Here is a 16983-nt window from a genome sequence, read left to right as displayed (position 1 = left end):
CATTGATAACTTGGGTATTAAAATGCTTAGATGTTGGTTTAGGGAATGCTTAGCCATGCTTAGTTCAACTAGTACAAAATGGGGGAATCACATTAATGCATAGACTTTGATTATTGGCAATAGCTTTGGATTAGTGACACCGCAAGGGTGTTAGTTAATTAAAATACACTACTTGGTGGGCTGTGGGTGCATGGTTTTGCTAGTCGTGCCCATGGCGATTAAGGACCGGTTCGCGGGATGCCCTGGAAGAATTTATCGTACTTACCACAAGTCAGCGTGGGCAACGGCTACCACAGGTCAGTGTGGGCAACGGCTGGGCTTGTAGTGTAGCTTTACTCTAGTCGACGTACCCAGGCGAGGGTGGGCGTGATGGAGTTGGGTCGGCCAGGGTGTCCGGTTGATCGGCTTCCGGATTCACCGCGGCACGAAAGGGGGGCTGCCCGTTGCTTGCTGGGGACGAGGGCGAGCCCTAAGGTGTGGTGCGATCGGTTAGAGGGGGTTATGCGAAGGGTCCTGTCACGACCTCTTTCCGGTTTGTCATGGTGGCATGTCGGCGCACGATAACGTGTCGTGGGGCTGTGTCTTGTGGGTACAGTTGTACACCTCTGATCAGAGTAAAACTATTCGAATAGCCGTGCCCGCGGTTATGGGCGGTCGACCAGATTCACCATGATTAGTCTCACCCTAGTTAGCTAATGAACTGGTGTAGTTCAGGTGGTTGGTTGGGCCTGTTGCAACGTGGTGTAGCGTTGGACAGTGATTGATTAATATTGATTAATTACTACCTTGTTTTACTGCTTTCAACTACTGTTGTTAAATGCTAGCTTTATGCAAATGAGCCTTTAGCCTCCCTTGGATATATCCTGCATCATACCTCCTCTTCCGGTATGACTTGCTGAGTACAGTGGGTAGTACTCAGTCTTGCTCTCTTTTCCCCCACACCAGAGTTGAAGTTCATTTCAGTTGAAGATGTCTCGAAGAAGTTGGTTTCGTCGCTGCCGTCAAGGATGCCTGTGGAGTGGAATCGCCCCGCTGCAGGAGTCAAGTCTTCAGGCTTAGCTCACTTTTATCTTTTCCCGCTGCATTTGTAATCTTTTATATTTTTGTAAGACGTGGATCTGTATGTCAACAATTGTCGTTTGTGTACCCTGGCTGGTCCTGGACAGGGGTTTAATGCACATTCAGCTTAGAAATTCTGGTTCGTGAATTTCTGGGCATGACAAGTTGGTATCAGAGCCAACCTTGACCGTAGGACAAGCCAACTGGAAACCCTAAGAGCCCCCTGAAACCGTTTCATCTGCATATGCCTTTTGCACTTGGATTTGTTTCGGGAAAATTTTGGGGTTTGCTCTTTTGATTTGTGGGATAAGTCTTGATCGCTATTTAATCGGATTTCTCGGCTAGAGGCAGTCTAGGGTTTTTAGTAAAAGTTTATTCGAAATTTATTCGACAGTCAGTCGGGAATTGTTGGGTGATATGCACTAAGTCGTGTCTAGGTTCGATGGGGAGATTTTATGCGTATCATTATGACTATGCATCTATTTTATGCATTAAGTTATTGCTTAGTCGGTGTCATTAGTATCTTTTGTTTGGGTCCATGAAAAGTGTTCCGTGCATAAAAATCATCATGCTTGGCTAGTTACTTGAGTCATTTGTTGCTTTGTTTAATTTGGATTTGAGCACGTATTGGTTCCTATCCTTGTTTACCTTGGGTGTCAGACCTGTTCTCTGATCGCAAGCGTCGCTCCAAGCTTCTGAGTCGCCGCCCTTAGCTTTATCGTCCTCTTAGCCTGTTTGCTTGCTAGTTTCTATGTTTAGGTTTGTTGCTTGTGGGTTAGTCGGCGGTCGATATCATGTGTCAGTGGTATGGCTGCCTTAATTAGGAGTTGTTTGCTTCCTTTTAAGTGTTTTAATCAAGATTAAGATAATTGCACTTAAATTTATAAGAAAGATTAGTTTCCGAGCCATCTGTTTTCTTCCTTTCTCTTATTTCTACCTATCCTCATCCATATGGTGAAGACGCCAGTGACGCCAATGACGCCAGTGGCAGCGAAGAGCAGATCGATGGAGCTCATACGAGTGGTGCATCTAGCAGCATTCCATCTCTACCGCTCGAGAACCCAACGGTCACTCAGATGATGACAATGATGATGCAATAGATGCAGCAACATTACCATCAAATGTTGCAGCAGGCGCAACAGAACCAACAGTTTGGTCCCCCACCATCCCACTTGTCCAAACTGTTAGACTTTCTCCGCATCAAGCCACCCACTTTCTCAAGCAACACCAACCCAATGGAGGCCAACGACTGGCTCCGTGCTATTGAGAAGAAGTTGAACCTTCTGCAATGCAATGACCAGGAGAAGGTTGCTTTTGCTACACATCAGTTGCAAGGTCTCGCTTCTGCCTGGTGGGACAACTATGTGGTAACCCGTCCAGATGCAACGGAAGATACTTGGGCAGAGTTTTGTCAAAGCTTTAGGAAGGCACAGATTCCCGAGGGGATTATGGCACAAAGGAAGAGAGAGTTCCGTGCACTCCAACAAGGAACCATGCCAGTTACAGAATACCTGCATGAGTTCAACCGCCTTGCGCGCTACGCTCCTGAGGACGTGCGCACCGATGCTGAGAAGCAGGAGAAGTTTTTGTTTGGTCTTGATGATGAGTTGACCAACCAGCTAATCTCGGAAGTCTATGAGGACTTTGAGAAGCTTGTGGACAAGGCTATCTGCCAGGAAGAGCAACACAACAAAATGGACCATAAAAGAAAGGCAGCTCAATTCAGGGCTCCTCAGGGGAACAATCAGAAGCCTCGCTTCATGACGGGACAGCAAGGTGGGCCTTCCACCCTGATCGTCCGTCAGCACTGTCCCTACCACCCGAGTAACTTCAACAACGACAACAACAGTGTCAGTCACAACAGTACTGAGCAGCACAACCACAACTCAACTCCACCGCCACTAATGGCACCAGCTCAGTCAGATTTACCAGCTGTGTCAGCTCAGTCAGAACAGCTCAAGGAGTCTGCAGGAAAGCCAGGACCCTGCTTCAGCTGTGGCAAGCACGGCCACTTTGCTGGCAAGTGTCCGAAGCTGAAGCGCGCTGGACCTAGGTTCATCCAGGCCCGCGTCAATCATGCGTCTGCAGAGGAGGCACAGGCAGCACCAGAGGTCGTGCTGGGCACGTTTCCAGTGAACTCATATCTGGCAACAGTACTTTTTGATTCGGGTGCCTCGCATTCTTTCATTTCCAAGAGATTTGCTGGGACACATGGATTATCAGTAGTGGAACTTAAAATACCGATGCGGGTTCATACCCCTGGAAATGACATGAAGACAGCACACTACTGTCCCTCAGTGACTATAGAGATCAAGAAATCACAGTTTCTATCCAACCTCATCCTTCTTGAATCCAAAGACCTAGGCGTCATTCTCGGAATGGATTGGTTGACCAGGCACAAGGGAGTGATTGACTGCGCAAGTCGCACCATCACCCTCACCAACGACAAAGGGGAGAAGATCACCTTCCGTTCTCCAGTGTCGCAGAAGTCCGTAGTAAGTCTGAATCAGGCTGCTATTGAGGATCAGACAGAAATAGTGAAGAAAAGTCTAAAGGAATTGGAGGATATTCCTATAGTACAAGAGTATCCTAAGGTGTTTCCTGAAGACCTCACTACAATGCCACCAAAGAGAGAAATCGAGTTCCGGATTGATTTGGCACCCGGAACCGCTCCGATTTACAAGAGGCCATACAGAATGGCAGCTAATGAGCTAGCAGAGGTCAAGAAGCAAGTTGACGAACAGCTGCAGAAAGGATACATCCGACCGAGTACTTCACCTTGGGGTGCTCCGGTCATCTTTGTGGAGAAGAAAGACAAGACTAAGAGGATGTGCGTTGATTATCGCGCCCTCAATGAGGTCACTATCAAGAACAAGTATCCCTTGCTAAGGATTGATGACCTGTTTGATCAATTAAAGGGAGCTAAAGTGTTTTCCAAGATAGATCTGCGATTAGGCTATCACCAGTTGAGAATTCGGGAAGAGGATATTCCCAAGACAGCCTTCACCACTCGGTATGGTTTGTTTGAGTGCACGGTTATGTTATTCGGACTCACCAATGCACCGGCCTTCTTCATGAACTTGATGAACAAAGTGTTTATGGAGTTTCTTGACAAGTTTGTCATGGTGTTCATTGACGACATACTTATCTATTCAAAGTCTGAAGAACAACATGAGCAACATCTTTGTCTAGTACTCGAGAAATTAAAGGAGCACCAGTTATATGCCAAGTTTAGCAAGTGTGACTTCTGGTTGTCGGAAGTCAAGTTTCTTGGTCACGTCATTACTGCTCAAGGTGTGGCAGTGGATCCATCGAATGTGGAGTCAGTTACCAAGTGGACCCCACCTAAGACAGTTTCTTAGATCCGGAGTTTTCTTAGACTTGCGGGTTATTACCGTTCGGTTCATTGAAAACTTCTCTAAGATTGCCAGACCCATGACTCAGTTGCTTAAGAAAGATGAAAAGTTCAAGAGGTCAGCTGAGCGCAACCAAAGTTTTGAAGAACATAAGAAGAAGCTAGTATCTGCACCCGTTCTAATTCTGCCCGACCAGATGAAAGACTTCCAGGTCTATTGTGATGCATCTCGCCAAGGGCTGGGATGTGTACTGATGCAGGAAGGCAGAGTGGTCGCATATGCTTCGCGACAGTTGCGTCCACACGAGACCAATTACCCTACTCATGATCTTGAGTTGGCAGCAGTGGTTCACGCTCTGAAAATCTGGCGGCACTATCTTATTGGCAACCGCTGTGAAGTCTACACTGATCACAAGAGCCTGAAGTATATCTTCACCCAGCCCGACTTGAATCTCCGACAGCGAAGGTGGCTGGAGTTGATAAAAGATTATGACATGGGGATACATTATCATCCAGGCAAAGCAAATGTGGTGGTAGACGCTCTGAGCAGAAAGAGCTATTGCAATTCAGTATGTACTGAAGGCATGTGTGACAAATTGCAGCAAGATCTTGAGCACCTAAATTTGAGCATCGTGGAACACGGGTACGTAGCTGCCCTAGAGGCACGGCCTACGCTCGTGGATCAAGTCAGAGCAGCTCAAGTAAATGATCCTGAAATAGCTGAGCTGAAAAAGCATATGAGGGTTGGAAAAGCCCGAGATTTTCATGAGGATGAGCATGGCACAATCTGGTTGGGAGAAAGATTGTGTGTACCTGACGACAAAGAACTGAAGGATCTGATACTCACCGAAACTCATCAAACTCAGTATTCAATTCATCCCGGTAGTACCAAAATGTACCAGGACCTCAAAGAGAAATTCTGGTGGGCCAGCATGAGAAAAGAAATAGCCGAATTCGTCGCACTCTGCGATGTTTGTCAGCGAGTCAAAGCAGAACATCAGCGACCCGCTGGACTGCTCCAGCCCCTTCAGATCCCAGAATGGAAATTGGTAGAAATCGGAATGGATTTCATCACTTGTCTGCCCAGGACTTCATCAGGGCATGATTCAATTTGGGTATTTGTGGATCGCCTCACGAAAGTTGCTCATTTCATTCCAGTGCACACTACCTATACTGGGAAAAGATTGGCAGAGCTCTACCTTTGAAGAATCATGTGTTTGCATGGGGTACCTAAGAAGATTCTATCTGATCGAGGGAGTTAGTTTACTTCAAAGTTCTGGCAGAAACTGCAAGAAGAATTGAGGACTCGTTTGAATTTCAGCACGGTTTATCATCCGCAAACTGATGGTCAGACCGAGCGAGTCCATCAAATATTGGAAGATATGTTGCAAGCGTGTGCACTTGACTTTGGCGGAGCTTAGGATAAAAGTCTGCCTTATGCGGAATTCTCTTACAACAACAGTTATTAGGCCAGTTTGCAAATGGCACCATTTGAAGCATTGTACAGACGGAAGTGCCGCACTCCGCTCTTCTGGGATCAAACCGGAGAACGTCAACTATTTGGGACAGAAGTGCTAACCGAAGCAGAGGAGAAAGTTAGGACCGTCAGGGAAAGACTGCGAATCGCCCAGTCTCGGCAGAAGAGTTATGCTGATAACCGCCGAAGGGAGCTCACTTTCGAAGCAGGAGATTATGTGTACCTTCGTGTCACTCCGCTCCGGGGAGTACACCGCTTCCGGACGAAAGGCAAGTTGGCACCACGTTTTGTGGGACCATATAGAATCTTGGAACGCAGAGGTGAAGTTGCATACCAGCTTGAGCTTCCATCCAATATGGCTGGTATTCATGATGTGTTTCACGTGTCTCAACTGAAGAAGTGTTTGAGGGTACCTGAGGAACAAGCTAGCTCAGAGCACATCGACATTCAAGAAGATCTGACATATGTGGAGAAGCCGATTTGTATCCTCGAAACCAGTGAGAGAAGGACCAGACACAAGGTGATCAGGTTTTGCAAAGTTCAGTGGAGCCATCACTCTGACGAAGAAGCAACATGGGAAAGGGAAGATGAGTTGAAGGCCGCCCATCCGCACCTCTTCACTGGCTCTTCCGAATCTCGGGGTCGAGATTCCGTTTAAGGGAGGTAGGTTTGTCACGCCCTGAAGTTCCCCTCCTTGCTTTAAAATTTTTAAATAAATCGCCCAAAGAAATTGTTTAAGTTAACCTAGAGATGAATCCCTAAATTAATAAATGCAAATAATAATCATAATCGGCATATGGAATTTTTGTTGGATTCTACATGTCAAAATATGCTAACAGGATTTTTAGTGGAATTTTCAGAGCTCAATAAATTATTTTAACCAATTAAAAAAATTAAACCGCAATAAATAATCCCTTGAAAATCCTCTTTTTTTTTGCTGTTGTGCAGGCATGGTGCGCATGGCTGGTGTGGACCGAGAGTGGTCACACAGCATGGCACATGCGCTGGCACTGGACACACGGACGTGGCCAAGAGGGGACGTTCCTGGCCTGGGGTTGATCGACAGGGGCGTCGATCTCTCTTAAGGGGGTGAGGGTGTAACATCCTGGTCCAGGGCTTAATAGGATTAATAGAATATTCATATCAACAAGTTGCAACTTCTTTTCCGTAAGCCGATGTCCAAAGAACTCCAGGGTTAAGCGTGCTTGGCCTGGAGCAATTTGTGATCGGTGACCGACCGGAAAATTCTTCCTGGGTGCACACGAGTGAGGACAAAGTGTGCAGAAAAGACTTGTGTTGGTCTGTGAGGGCAGTCTATGACCTATGAAAGCTGCCAGATGTAAGCGGGCCCGGCCTGGGAAAGGCGGGACGTTACAACCAGCGCCCTCGTCCGCCACGAGCTGGAGCGGCTCGGCCTCACCGCCGCGCGGTCGCCGGCATCGGCGTCGTCGCCGACGTCGGCTCCGGCCTTCCCCCTGTCGTCGCGCTCCGTGCTGACATGGACGCCCTCCCCGTCCAGGTCCCACCTTTCCCCCTTTCTCTGATTTCGGTCTGGGTGATTGATGAATGGTAGTTTTAGTTCGTAGTTCCACTCTAAATCGCTTGTTTTGAGGGATTGATTAGTACTATGACCGGTTTTTCTCTTTGTTCAATTGACTTCATTCGGTTGTTTGTGATGGTAAAGGAATTAGTGGAGTAGGAACACCAGACCAAGGCGGCAGTGGTGGCGAGTTGGGGGAGAAGGAGGTGCCGCATTTGGACGTGCATCGTCGTAGCTGAGGGCATGAGGCTGAGCTGTGCTAGGACGACGATGGCGGCGACATTGCTGTTGGCACCAGTGGTGGCGCTGTGCTCGCGTCCTGCGGCTTTCGGTGCATGGCAACGTCGCCGGCGCTGATGGGGGAGAAGACGGAGTACTGGGACAGGCCGGTGGAACACGCCTTCATGGGGCTGTTTGCGTGCAAGATGGAGAGGTACACCGTCGTCTCCAGCTCCGGCGGGAAGGAGAAGAAGAGGAGCTCATCAAGAAGCTCTACCGCGCCAACTCTGGCGACGATGACCGCCCGCGGTACCGCTCCTCCGGTGGTCCATCCCCCGTCGGCAAGGTCCCCGTCACGCACTAGCTCATCAAGGTGGTGGCCGAGGTCGACGGAATCCATGGTGGCATCGGTGGCGGCGGCGGTGTTGCTCCTCCACCTCGTGCAGCCGAAGACGAGCAGGTGCGGCATCTGGTGGTGGTGGTGGGCGAGGAGGAAGTCGAGGAAGGTGGCCAGGCAGCGCCAGTCGCGGCACACGGCGTCGTCGCTCCTCCGCTTCACTCGGCGCTCGCTTGCGGAAGAGGAGATGAAGAGAGGGAGAGGGAAGAAGAAGATGAGAGAGAGAGGGGAGAGGGAAGAGGGAAGAAGGGAGGTGTGAAGATGGCATGTGGGGCCCACGTGGGTCCCATCGTTTTTTATTATTTTTCCGGTTCGAATTACCACGTAAGCGCCACGTCAATGCCACGTCAGATGAAGACCGAGTCAAATTAGCCACGTAGGCGCCACGTCAGCCAAAACTGCTATCAAAACCGCCGAGGGACCTCCTTTGCCTGTTTTTCGTAAGTTGGGAGACGGTACCCGGTTTTGCGGTTTAAGGACGAAAATCAGACTGAGTGACAAATAGAGGGACCTAAAGTGAACTTATTCCCAATATTTTCAAGGTCCCTTTCCAAAGCCCGGCCGCTGCCCTGCATTCGTATATACGAACAGCTCTTGTAAATCACTCGCAGCGACTAGCGAATATATAAAGGATGCTGCACACGCTGATGTGTGGATAAGTCCCCTACAGAAGCACAACCCTGACGATTCCACCGATCCGTTTGGCCGGTTGCCCCTGCCATGCATGCGTGCATGCGGCCGATGCAGGCAGCAAAGACACAGCAGTGATGTGCAGTTGCAGCACAGCCGAGCCCTGCAGGAGACATATGGCAGCAAGATACTGCAGGCACTGCCAGTCCACGCATACGACTCCTCCAACTTTTTTTCAGTAGATTCAAATCTCTGGAGAGAATATTTTATTGTGTATCTTTTTCTTTTAAGTTTGATGTAAATAGTTATAAAATATTTTAAAATATAACAACATAGAGTATAGTGATATCTACTAGTTTGCCAAAAATTAAGTTTAAATTTAACCTACAAATCGAGAAACAAAATAAAGACAAATTCATATATAAATAGTACGTTACTATTTATACGTTCAATTTATCCTTTTTATATCTCGATGTGTGAGTTGAATTTAGATTTAAGATGTTGTGGGGTATAGATATGTTGTCAAATTTTTCTAGAATTTATCATAACTATTTTGATGGTTTTTAAGCAAATGATAGGACATCCTCTCGAGAAATCAAAATAGTTTTCCTCTTAAAAATATGAACAAATACATATATAGAAAAATAATGGCATGTAGGAGTATATTCCATCCATCCCAAACAAAGCCAAATTAAGAGGAGATGTGACCATTTCTAGTAAAACGAATCTATACAGTCTTTTTTTATTATTATTTTAGACCGACGGAGTATATTTGCTAGAGCAGTAGAGCTACCATGTACAGTGCTACTTCGGTCATTGAGCTCGCGGTACTGTGTGCGCGGTGCTAACGCTGCTTGCTGCCGTTTCTGACCGGAGTGGTAGGGTGTGATTAGTTTTTTGGTTGTAAAGTTTTTTTTAATTATATCAACACATTTAAAGTATTAAATATAACTAATAACAGAATAAATTACATATTCCGCCTATAAACTGAGAGATGAATTTATTAAGCCTAATTAATTTGTCATTAGCAAATATTTACTGTAGCATCACATTGTCAAATCATGGTGTAATTAGACTTAAAAAATTCGTTTCGCAATTTACATGCAAACTGTATAATTGGTTTTTTTTCTATATTTAATACCGATGCATATATTAAATATTTGATGTAACGTTTTCGGCCAAAATTTTTTGATCTAAGGCCGTAGTATGCGACTAGTAGTAGCAGCAGTCTAGCTAGCATGCAGCTGATGAGCTGAGTAAGGCTAGCTCTGTGTGTCTGCGTGTGCATATGTTTCAACAACTTTTGGTGGTTTGCATGGGCGATTCCTGCATGCCATCATCATGCAGAACTAGCTATAGCTAGCAGCGTGACGGTGCAGAGCTGATGACTCAGCTCAGAGAGAGTCTTTTCTCTTTCGCATTAACACAAACACAGATTTACATATCGAATTATTGATCGAGATGCAAGTGCTATATATGATCGGGTTTCTTGTTGAGATCGATCGGAAAAGGCATTCATTCCCTGTGACCCTGTCTAAATGGGCCATATAACTCGGTTACAAAAGATGGACGTACGATTATAAGCAGGGAAGTTCTAACTGGATTAGGGTTGTTTAGTTCACGCTAAAACTAGAAGTTTGGTTGAAGTTGGAATGATATAACGGAAAAGTTGGAAGTTTGTGTGTGTAGAAAAGTTTTGATGTGATGAAAAAGTTGAAAGTTTGAAGAAAAACTTTAGATCTAAACTCGGCCTTAATAGATTGGCGTGCTAGCAAGCAGGGGGAGGGGCTAGAGTTGATCCATGAATGACAGTGTAGGTCCCTCCTGTACCAGAATTATTGTCCACCTTTGCAATTTGCATACACTAGCTATAAGCTAAGACAGGACTGTATGCCAGTGCATGGAGGCTCAACATAAAAATGAATATCTTGATGAATATTAGAAGAGATTAATTCTTCCCTTTTCCTCATAAATTATCTCTTCTACTTCCATATTTTTGCATCCAAACTGGAGTAGCTCAAAAACAATTAGCAAACCGTTACTATGTATATAAATACTCTCTCCATTCTAAAATATAAGTATTTCTAACTATGTACTCCCTCCGTCCCCTAATATAAGTGATTTTGACATTTTGCTTGTACTGTTTGACCATTCATCTTATTAAAAAGAATTAGAATTATTATTTATTTTTTTTGACTTATCCAAAGTATTTTAAGCACAACTTTTCGTTTTTTATATCTGTACAAATTTTTTGAATAAGATGAGTGGTCATACAGTGCAAGCGAGATGTCAAAATCTCTTATATTATGAGACGGAGGGAGTAGTTAATTAGTACAACTATTTTTCCTGTATACCGATTAGAATCAGCCAGCTGTTCTATGCATCACGAATCCCATCTATTTATAATTAACAAACTCTAATAGCAAGTACAATAACAAACTATAAACCGGCTACAAGCACACATAAAAGTGAGAGGCAAAGGACTGTTGGCTCTAATTGAAGAGATAGTTTTACATATGCTCTAATATAAATGGAGGGAGGAGAAAAAGGTGGAGTCGACCTTATATAGCTTATTTATTGTACATGTATGTTAGTTCTAATACCATTTTCTGATGGGCTTAAGATTAGTAGTTAGTTTTACTGTTAAACCTGACCTAATAATCTCATCTCTCTGGACAGATTGAAGCAATCAGTACACTAGAAATTGAAAACAAATTAAAAACAAATTGATCCAAAGTGCATGTCCCTCCTAGCTATAGCTTGCTAGAATTCTGTATAAATTATGGAATAAATAGATATAATTGTTTAAGTAGTTGATACCTAGTATGATGTACTAACATACAGTATTATGATTTCAAATCACTTTAAAGTTGTCTCCCTAACCTTTTTATAATGATGGATGGTATGATTATTCTACTATAGTAGTACCACACACACTTTTTTTAAGGAATATGCAATTATTGAAGAACAGCTTTCCAGCCTTTTCCTATTAAAAGTCAGATTGCAGTTTTTGTTGCTATATGCATTGCAGCATGTATATATGTATATTTTCCCATGTGTAAAGGTTCTTCATTTCATGATTAAACAGGGAGAATAACTTTGCGATTTCTCTTCAATACTTTGCAGAACCTCTAAAAATACACTTTGGATTACGTTTGGACAACAGAGTCAGAGAAGTTGACAAATTAAGTTAATCCATAAAAGGACTACAAGGAAAAAGTATGTATGTATGTGTGTGTGTATTCAAATTGAGTATATATCCAATTTAAATGGGAAATAAGTATTTTAATTAGAGAAAAATGGTTAGGCCGGTTGACACATTACTAGAAAATTAAATTAGCTTATGAAAAACAGTACTGCTGACAATTTTAGCAGGCCGGTTGCTTTGTGCATTTTAGCAGGCCGGTATGCCAACAGTTAATGTTCCTAGCTAGCTGGTGGTCACCAAAACAATGCATCAGGAAAAAAACAGATCTGTAGAATGCATGCATGCATTATCCTTCATATTTATGTACATTTTTCATCAGTGTGGTCCCCTTTATTTCCATCCAGAAGATAATCAATCAGATTATTTTTAGCACATTTTGGAAGAAATAAAGTGGAAACAAAGAAAAATGTCCAGATCCTCAGGAAGTGGCAGTTAACTGAAGCTAGCAGTATATTATATTAGAGTTTCTTATATATAATGAATCAAAAAATAACTAGGAAGGAAAATATAGGCAATTATGGGGGTGGGCTCTCATCTGAATGGTTAACATGACCAGCAGAGAGATCGATGACATAAGAATACAGGGAATGATACAAACGGCTGGCATTGGCAGGGTGAGCGTACAGTCTGCGTTAAATGCATTTTTGAGAGATGCAAGTGTTAGATATATAGTACATGCTACTACAAAGTACTAGTGCTAGTAGAAAGAACCACCTACATATTGATCAGAACCAATCCCAAAGCCATGATTTTTTTTTTCAAATTTGAATACATGAATGAACTTTGGAAATCTTTACATGCATATTTAAAATGCAGAATACTAGTACGCTGCGAATTAATTAATGGGTCTACGATTATCTCTAGAAAAGAAGCTGATTAATTCTTTGATATTAATTTGTGATGCTGCAAAACGCTAGCTAGTAGTACTTTCGAAATCATCCAACTAGAAAAGGATTTATGCACTGCAATTTTGCTGTGATAGAAGCAATAAGTTAATATGCGGCTAGATATGATGGTGTACAATTTAATTTGGTTCCCTAAAGTTTACACAATTTTGGAAGGAGGCAATTATACAAATAAAAGGGATTCTAAAAGACACTAAGAAAAGCTTGGTTAACATTCTATACTGCATGTAGAGAAGGAGAGAGGAATTTTGGGGAACAGGAGACACGGTACACACATAAAATTAATTCCCTTTCAAGAAAAATATAGAAGAACGCCAAATCCATTGCGTTGCAAAAATTGAAAAACTAAAACTGAGCAAATTGACCGCAAATTTGAACACTTTGAGAAAGAAAAATGATATAACAAAAGTAAGAACAACAGATTTAAAAACTATCTACAATTCCTTTCACCAAAACTAAAGAAATTCCAGAAACAAATTAACATAATTGTTCGAGCAAAATTTGAAGAATTCGAACAAATTTAGGAGTTGCAGTCAAATGGAAGGGCAGAGAAAGAGATGATACTACTATCTTAATTAGTAGCTGATCTCTAGTACCATTGGTATTAGCTCAACGAGCTGAAAATAAATCCAAACGTGAAATGAAAAGGCACTTGATTTTGTTTTGTAATTAAGAAACAATTATGAGGCTGACACCGGCCATCATTCCTCCGCTGCTACAAGCTCAGATCCAAACTCACATTCTCTTTACGCGCTGGCTGCGCGCGCCGCTCGTGCGGCGACGCCGACGACGAGGAGGAGGACGTCGACGGCGAGAACGAGGTGGAGCCAGCTCCTCCCAGCACCACGGGCTCCTCGCCGCCTCCGAGCAGCGAAGGAATTGTCGCCGCCGGCCGCTCTTGGCGCCGCGCGGGCAGCGGCGCCGCCGTAGTCGTCGTCGTCGCCAAGCCGACGCAGCTGGCGGCGGCAGGGAGCCGCCACATCCCGGCCGGCGCCACCGGGCTCCCGTTGATCGGCTGCGAGATGGATCCTGGACCGCTGTAGTACCTGGAGCCTGCAGCCCACGACGGGTAGTGCGGCGGCGGAGGCATGGCGGCGGCGGCGGTGGCGGCGAAGCGGTGGTGGTGGTGGTGGCCGGGGTACGCCGCGAACGCCGCCGCGTAGGGGTCCGGGAGCGGGTAGTACTGACCGTGGCCGTGGTGCATGGCCATGGCCGTCTGGAACTGCGCGTGCTTCGCGCGCTGCCGCTCCCGCTTGTGCGCGTTCTGGTGCCCGCCCAGCGCCTGCGACGTCGGGAAGTTCCGGCAGCAGTAGTGGCACTCGAACTTCCGGCTCCCGCCGCCGCCGCCGATTGCGTCCAGACCGGACGCCGTTTGTTTACTCCCCTCAGCGGCGACGACGGCGGCGGCGCTCTCCTTGTTCTCTCCTAGCACATCGGCGGTGGTGGACGCGTCCGGCGGCACGTCGAAGCCGAACAGCCGGATGGGCGCAGGAGGGACGACGACGGAGCCGCCGGACGACGACGACGGCGGCTTCTCGCGGGCCGCCTGGCGGATGAACGGCAGCTGCGAGAACGAGTCGATGTTGGGCTGGTCGCGCCCATCTCGCTCAACGCTCATCGCGCGAGCGCGTCGTCGTCGATGGCGCGGCGTACGCAGTAGGGTTAGGGTTTGATTGAGTGGGGGGAAAGAGAAGCGAAGGGGGAGAAGAGAAGAGAAGAGAGGAGGAGAAGCGCTCTCTCTCTCTTTCTCCACTATTGAAGATTTTTCTTTCTTTCTTTTGGTTATGCGCTTGTGATGTGATGATGGCAGTAAGGGTTAGAGTAGAATGGGATATGGAGCAAACGCAGCGTGATGTATTGGAGCTGAAGCGGTTTAACTTTGGATGTGGGCAGTGGGGACGTGTAATTGGGACCAGCTGTTTTTGGGATGTAGGGTTGACAAGGAAGGTGTTTGTTTCTTGGGCCTATTCACTTGCGTCAGTTTCGACGTTTGCCATGTACTTATGCGTAGCATGTAGGGCGTGTTAATTTTGCGCATCTGGGGGGTATGCTTCAAATTTCAAATAATTCTATGTTATCCATCCCCGAAAATCAGCCCAATTGATTATTGAGATATCTGCTTTAATTGCCTATATATAGGGCTCTAAAGTTTGCTTAGTAAAAAAGGTTGGTCTTCAAAAATATACTAAATTATATAGGACTCTTAAAGTTTGCTTAGCAACTTTGACCATTTTTTCCTATTAAAATATACTAAATTATAACATATATAATAAAATTATAACATTGTAAAAATTACATATAAAAAATATTCATATGATTTTTAAAATTTTCAAACTAAATATTTAGAAAACATTTTTCCAAACATGGTACAAAAGCATACGTTCATATCTTAATATTAATGAAGTCACCACAACACATCGCTAATGGGTATGCTATCTATCACCAAGAGATTGAAAAATTATCCGTAAATATGATCACAAATGCTAAATCTAGGACTTGAATTTGGGTGGACAAGTTTCACTTTAAGAAATCTAACCAACTAGGTTTTGCATTATTTATAAAACTATTGATGGTCCATCCGAATAAAGTTAAATACTGTTATATCTTTAGTCGATACCGGATAAAGTTGATAGCGTCTTATCCTTAGGCGATACCTCCCATCGCAAACCGCTAATGCATACATCGCAAACCGCTAATGCATACATTTGTGACTGCATTAGCGCGAATACAATGTACCTTTTATCTATGATGCTAGGGGTGTTTATCATAACTAAGCTTAGACAAATGTGATATAGGAAGCTACAAGTATATATGCATGGTATGCATAGCTTTAAACTTAGGAGTATACATGTCAGTTTTAAGGCTAAGAAATGTAGCATGATATAAACACGTACTACTCCCTCATTTTTATAATATAAGGCACAACTAGTTTTTTCAGATGTTTCACAATATAAGACGTGCATGTATACATGCAATTAACTAACACACATCATCATCATGGAATTATTATTATTCAAATCTTTCACCCTTAAGAACTCTAATTCTATTAATTGTGTGCATAAATTGAATTGTTAAGACGATACAAATAAGAATATGATAATAATTGTTTCTTAATTAAGGGTAGTTGTGTCTTATATTTTGGAAAGGAGGAAACATCTCACAAACCGTGACACGACTAAAGTGTGACATTGTGAAGTAAGATCAACAAAATACTTACGTTGTTGTAAGCCAGGTAAAATCAGCAGGCATTAAGAATTTCAGTTCTTAATTGGGGAAAGAGAGTGAAAGGGCATATAGACAAGTGGTTGTAATGACCAGAGTAGCACCTTAAAGTCCTGAGTTCAAATTACCCTTCTCTAGAAAAAATTGGGGAAAAAGAGAGGGAATACTGCTCGCTCAGAAGTCATACCCGAGCGAAGGCTTGAACTCGGAATTATCAAACTATCCATATTGACTTATATTGAGATTAATACCAAATTACGTACTACTACTGTGCTACTCTCTCCGTTTCACAATGTAAGATTTTCTAGCATTGTCCATATCTATATGTATGTGTTTAGATTCATTAACATCTATATATATATATGGGCAATGCTAGAAAGTCTTATATTGTGAAACGGAGATAGTAGCAACTTACTAGCAATAACTACGTATGATCACGATTACGAAGCGACAATCACACTCTTCTGATTCCCGGCCGCGCGCGACTAGTTGCACGCTCTAAGGCCATCCCCAACCCAGAAACTATCTAGTAGTTTTCATACTTGCCATGTCATATAGACACTATATGTAGAAACTATGTATTTAATGGATGGTGTCTTCAAATTAAATTCTCATCCAATCATCTCTTCTCTCTCCTTTTATCCACCTATCCCCTTATTTTTATTCTTGGTTCTTGTGTAGATATGGTTTCTTGCATGAGACATGGTTTCTTCATCTTTTTACCTCTCTCCTTATTAACTCTCTTGCCACATAGGATTTTTGCTTATGTGACAATGTATTTAATGCTATGTAAACTAGATGATACGGAGGGTTGGGGATGGCCTAAGGGCAGTCCCAACCCATAACACTAGACATGGTTCCATAAACTCCACATCATCAAGAAACTAGTACTAGATACTACTCTTCCAATGCAAACACCACCATTCCATACTTCAATTTAATACTACCTATCTCACATGATGTCTTAGATG

General features: G+C 44.0%; 1 protein-coding gene across 1 annotated transcript; it reads right to left on the bottom strand.

The window, feature by feature from the left end:
* Positions 1-10950: 10950 nt before the first annotated feature.
* Positions 10951-14609, bottom strand: LOC127781562 (zinc finger protein 8-like). Its single transcript, XM_052308529.1, has one exon. The coding sequence runs from the start codon at positions 14406-14408 to the stop codon at positions 13506-13508; it is 903 nt and encodes a 300-aa protein (XP_052164489.1). The 5' UTR covers positions 14409-14609; the 3' UTR covers positions 10951-13505.
* Between the last annotated feature and the right edge of the window lie 2374 nt (positions 14610-16983).

Source organism: Oryza glaberrima, chromosome 8 (genome assembly GCF_000147395.1).
Source record: "Oryza glaberrima chromosome 8, OglaRS2, whole genome shotgun sequence".
NCBI lineage: Eukaryota > Viridiplantae > Streptophyta > Magnoliopsida > Poales > Poaceae > Oryza > Oryza glaberrima.
Note: the sequence above shows the minus strand (reverse complement) of the source record. Positions and strands in the feature narration are given on the sequence as shown.

What these genes read in the sequence shown, in the direction of transcription:
- LOC127781562 (XM_052308529.1), bottom strand. Translation starts at nt 14,408, where the DNA reads ATGAGCGTTGAGCGAGATGGGCGCGACCAGCCCAACATCGACTCGTTC.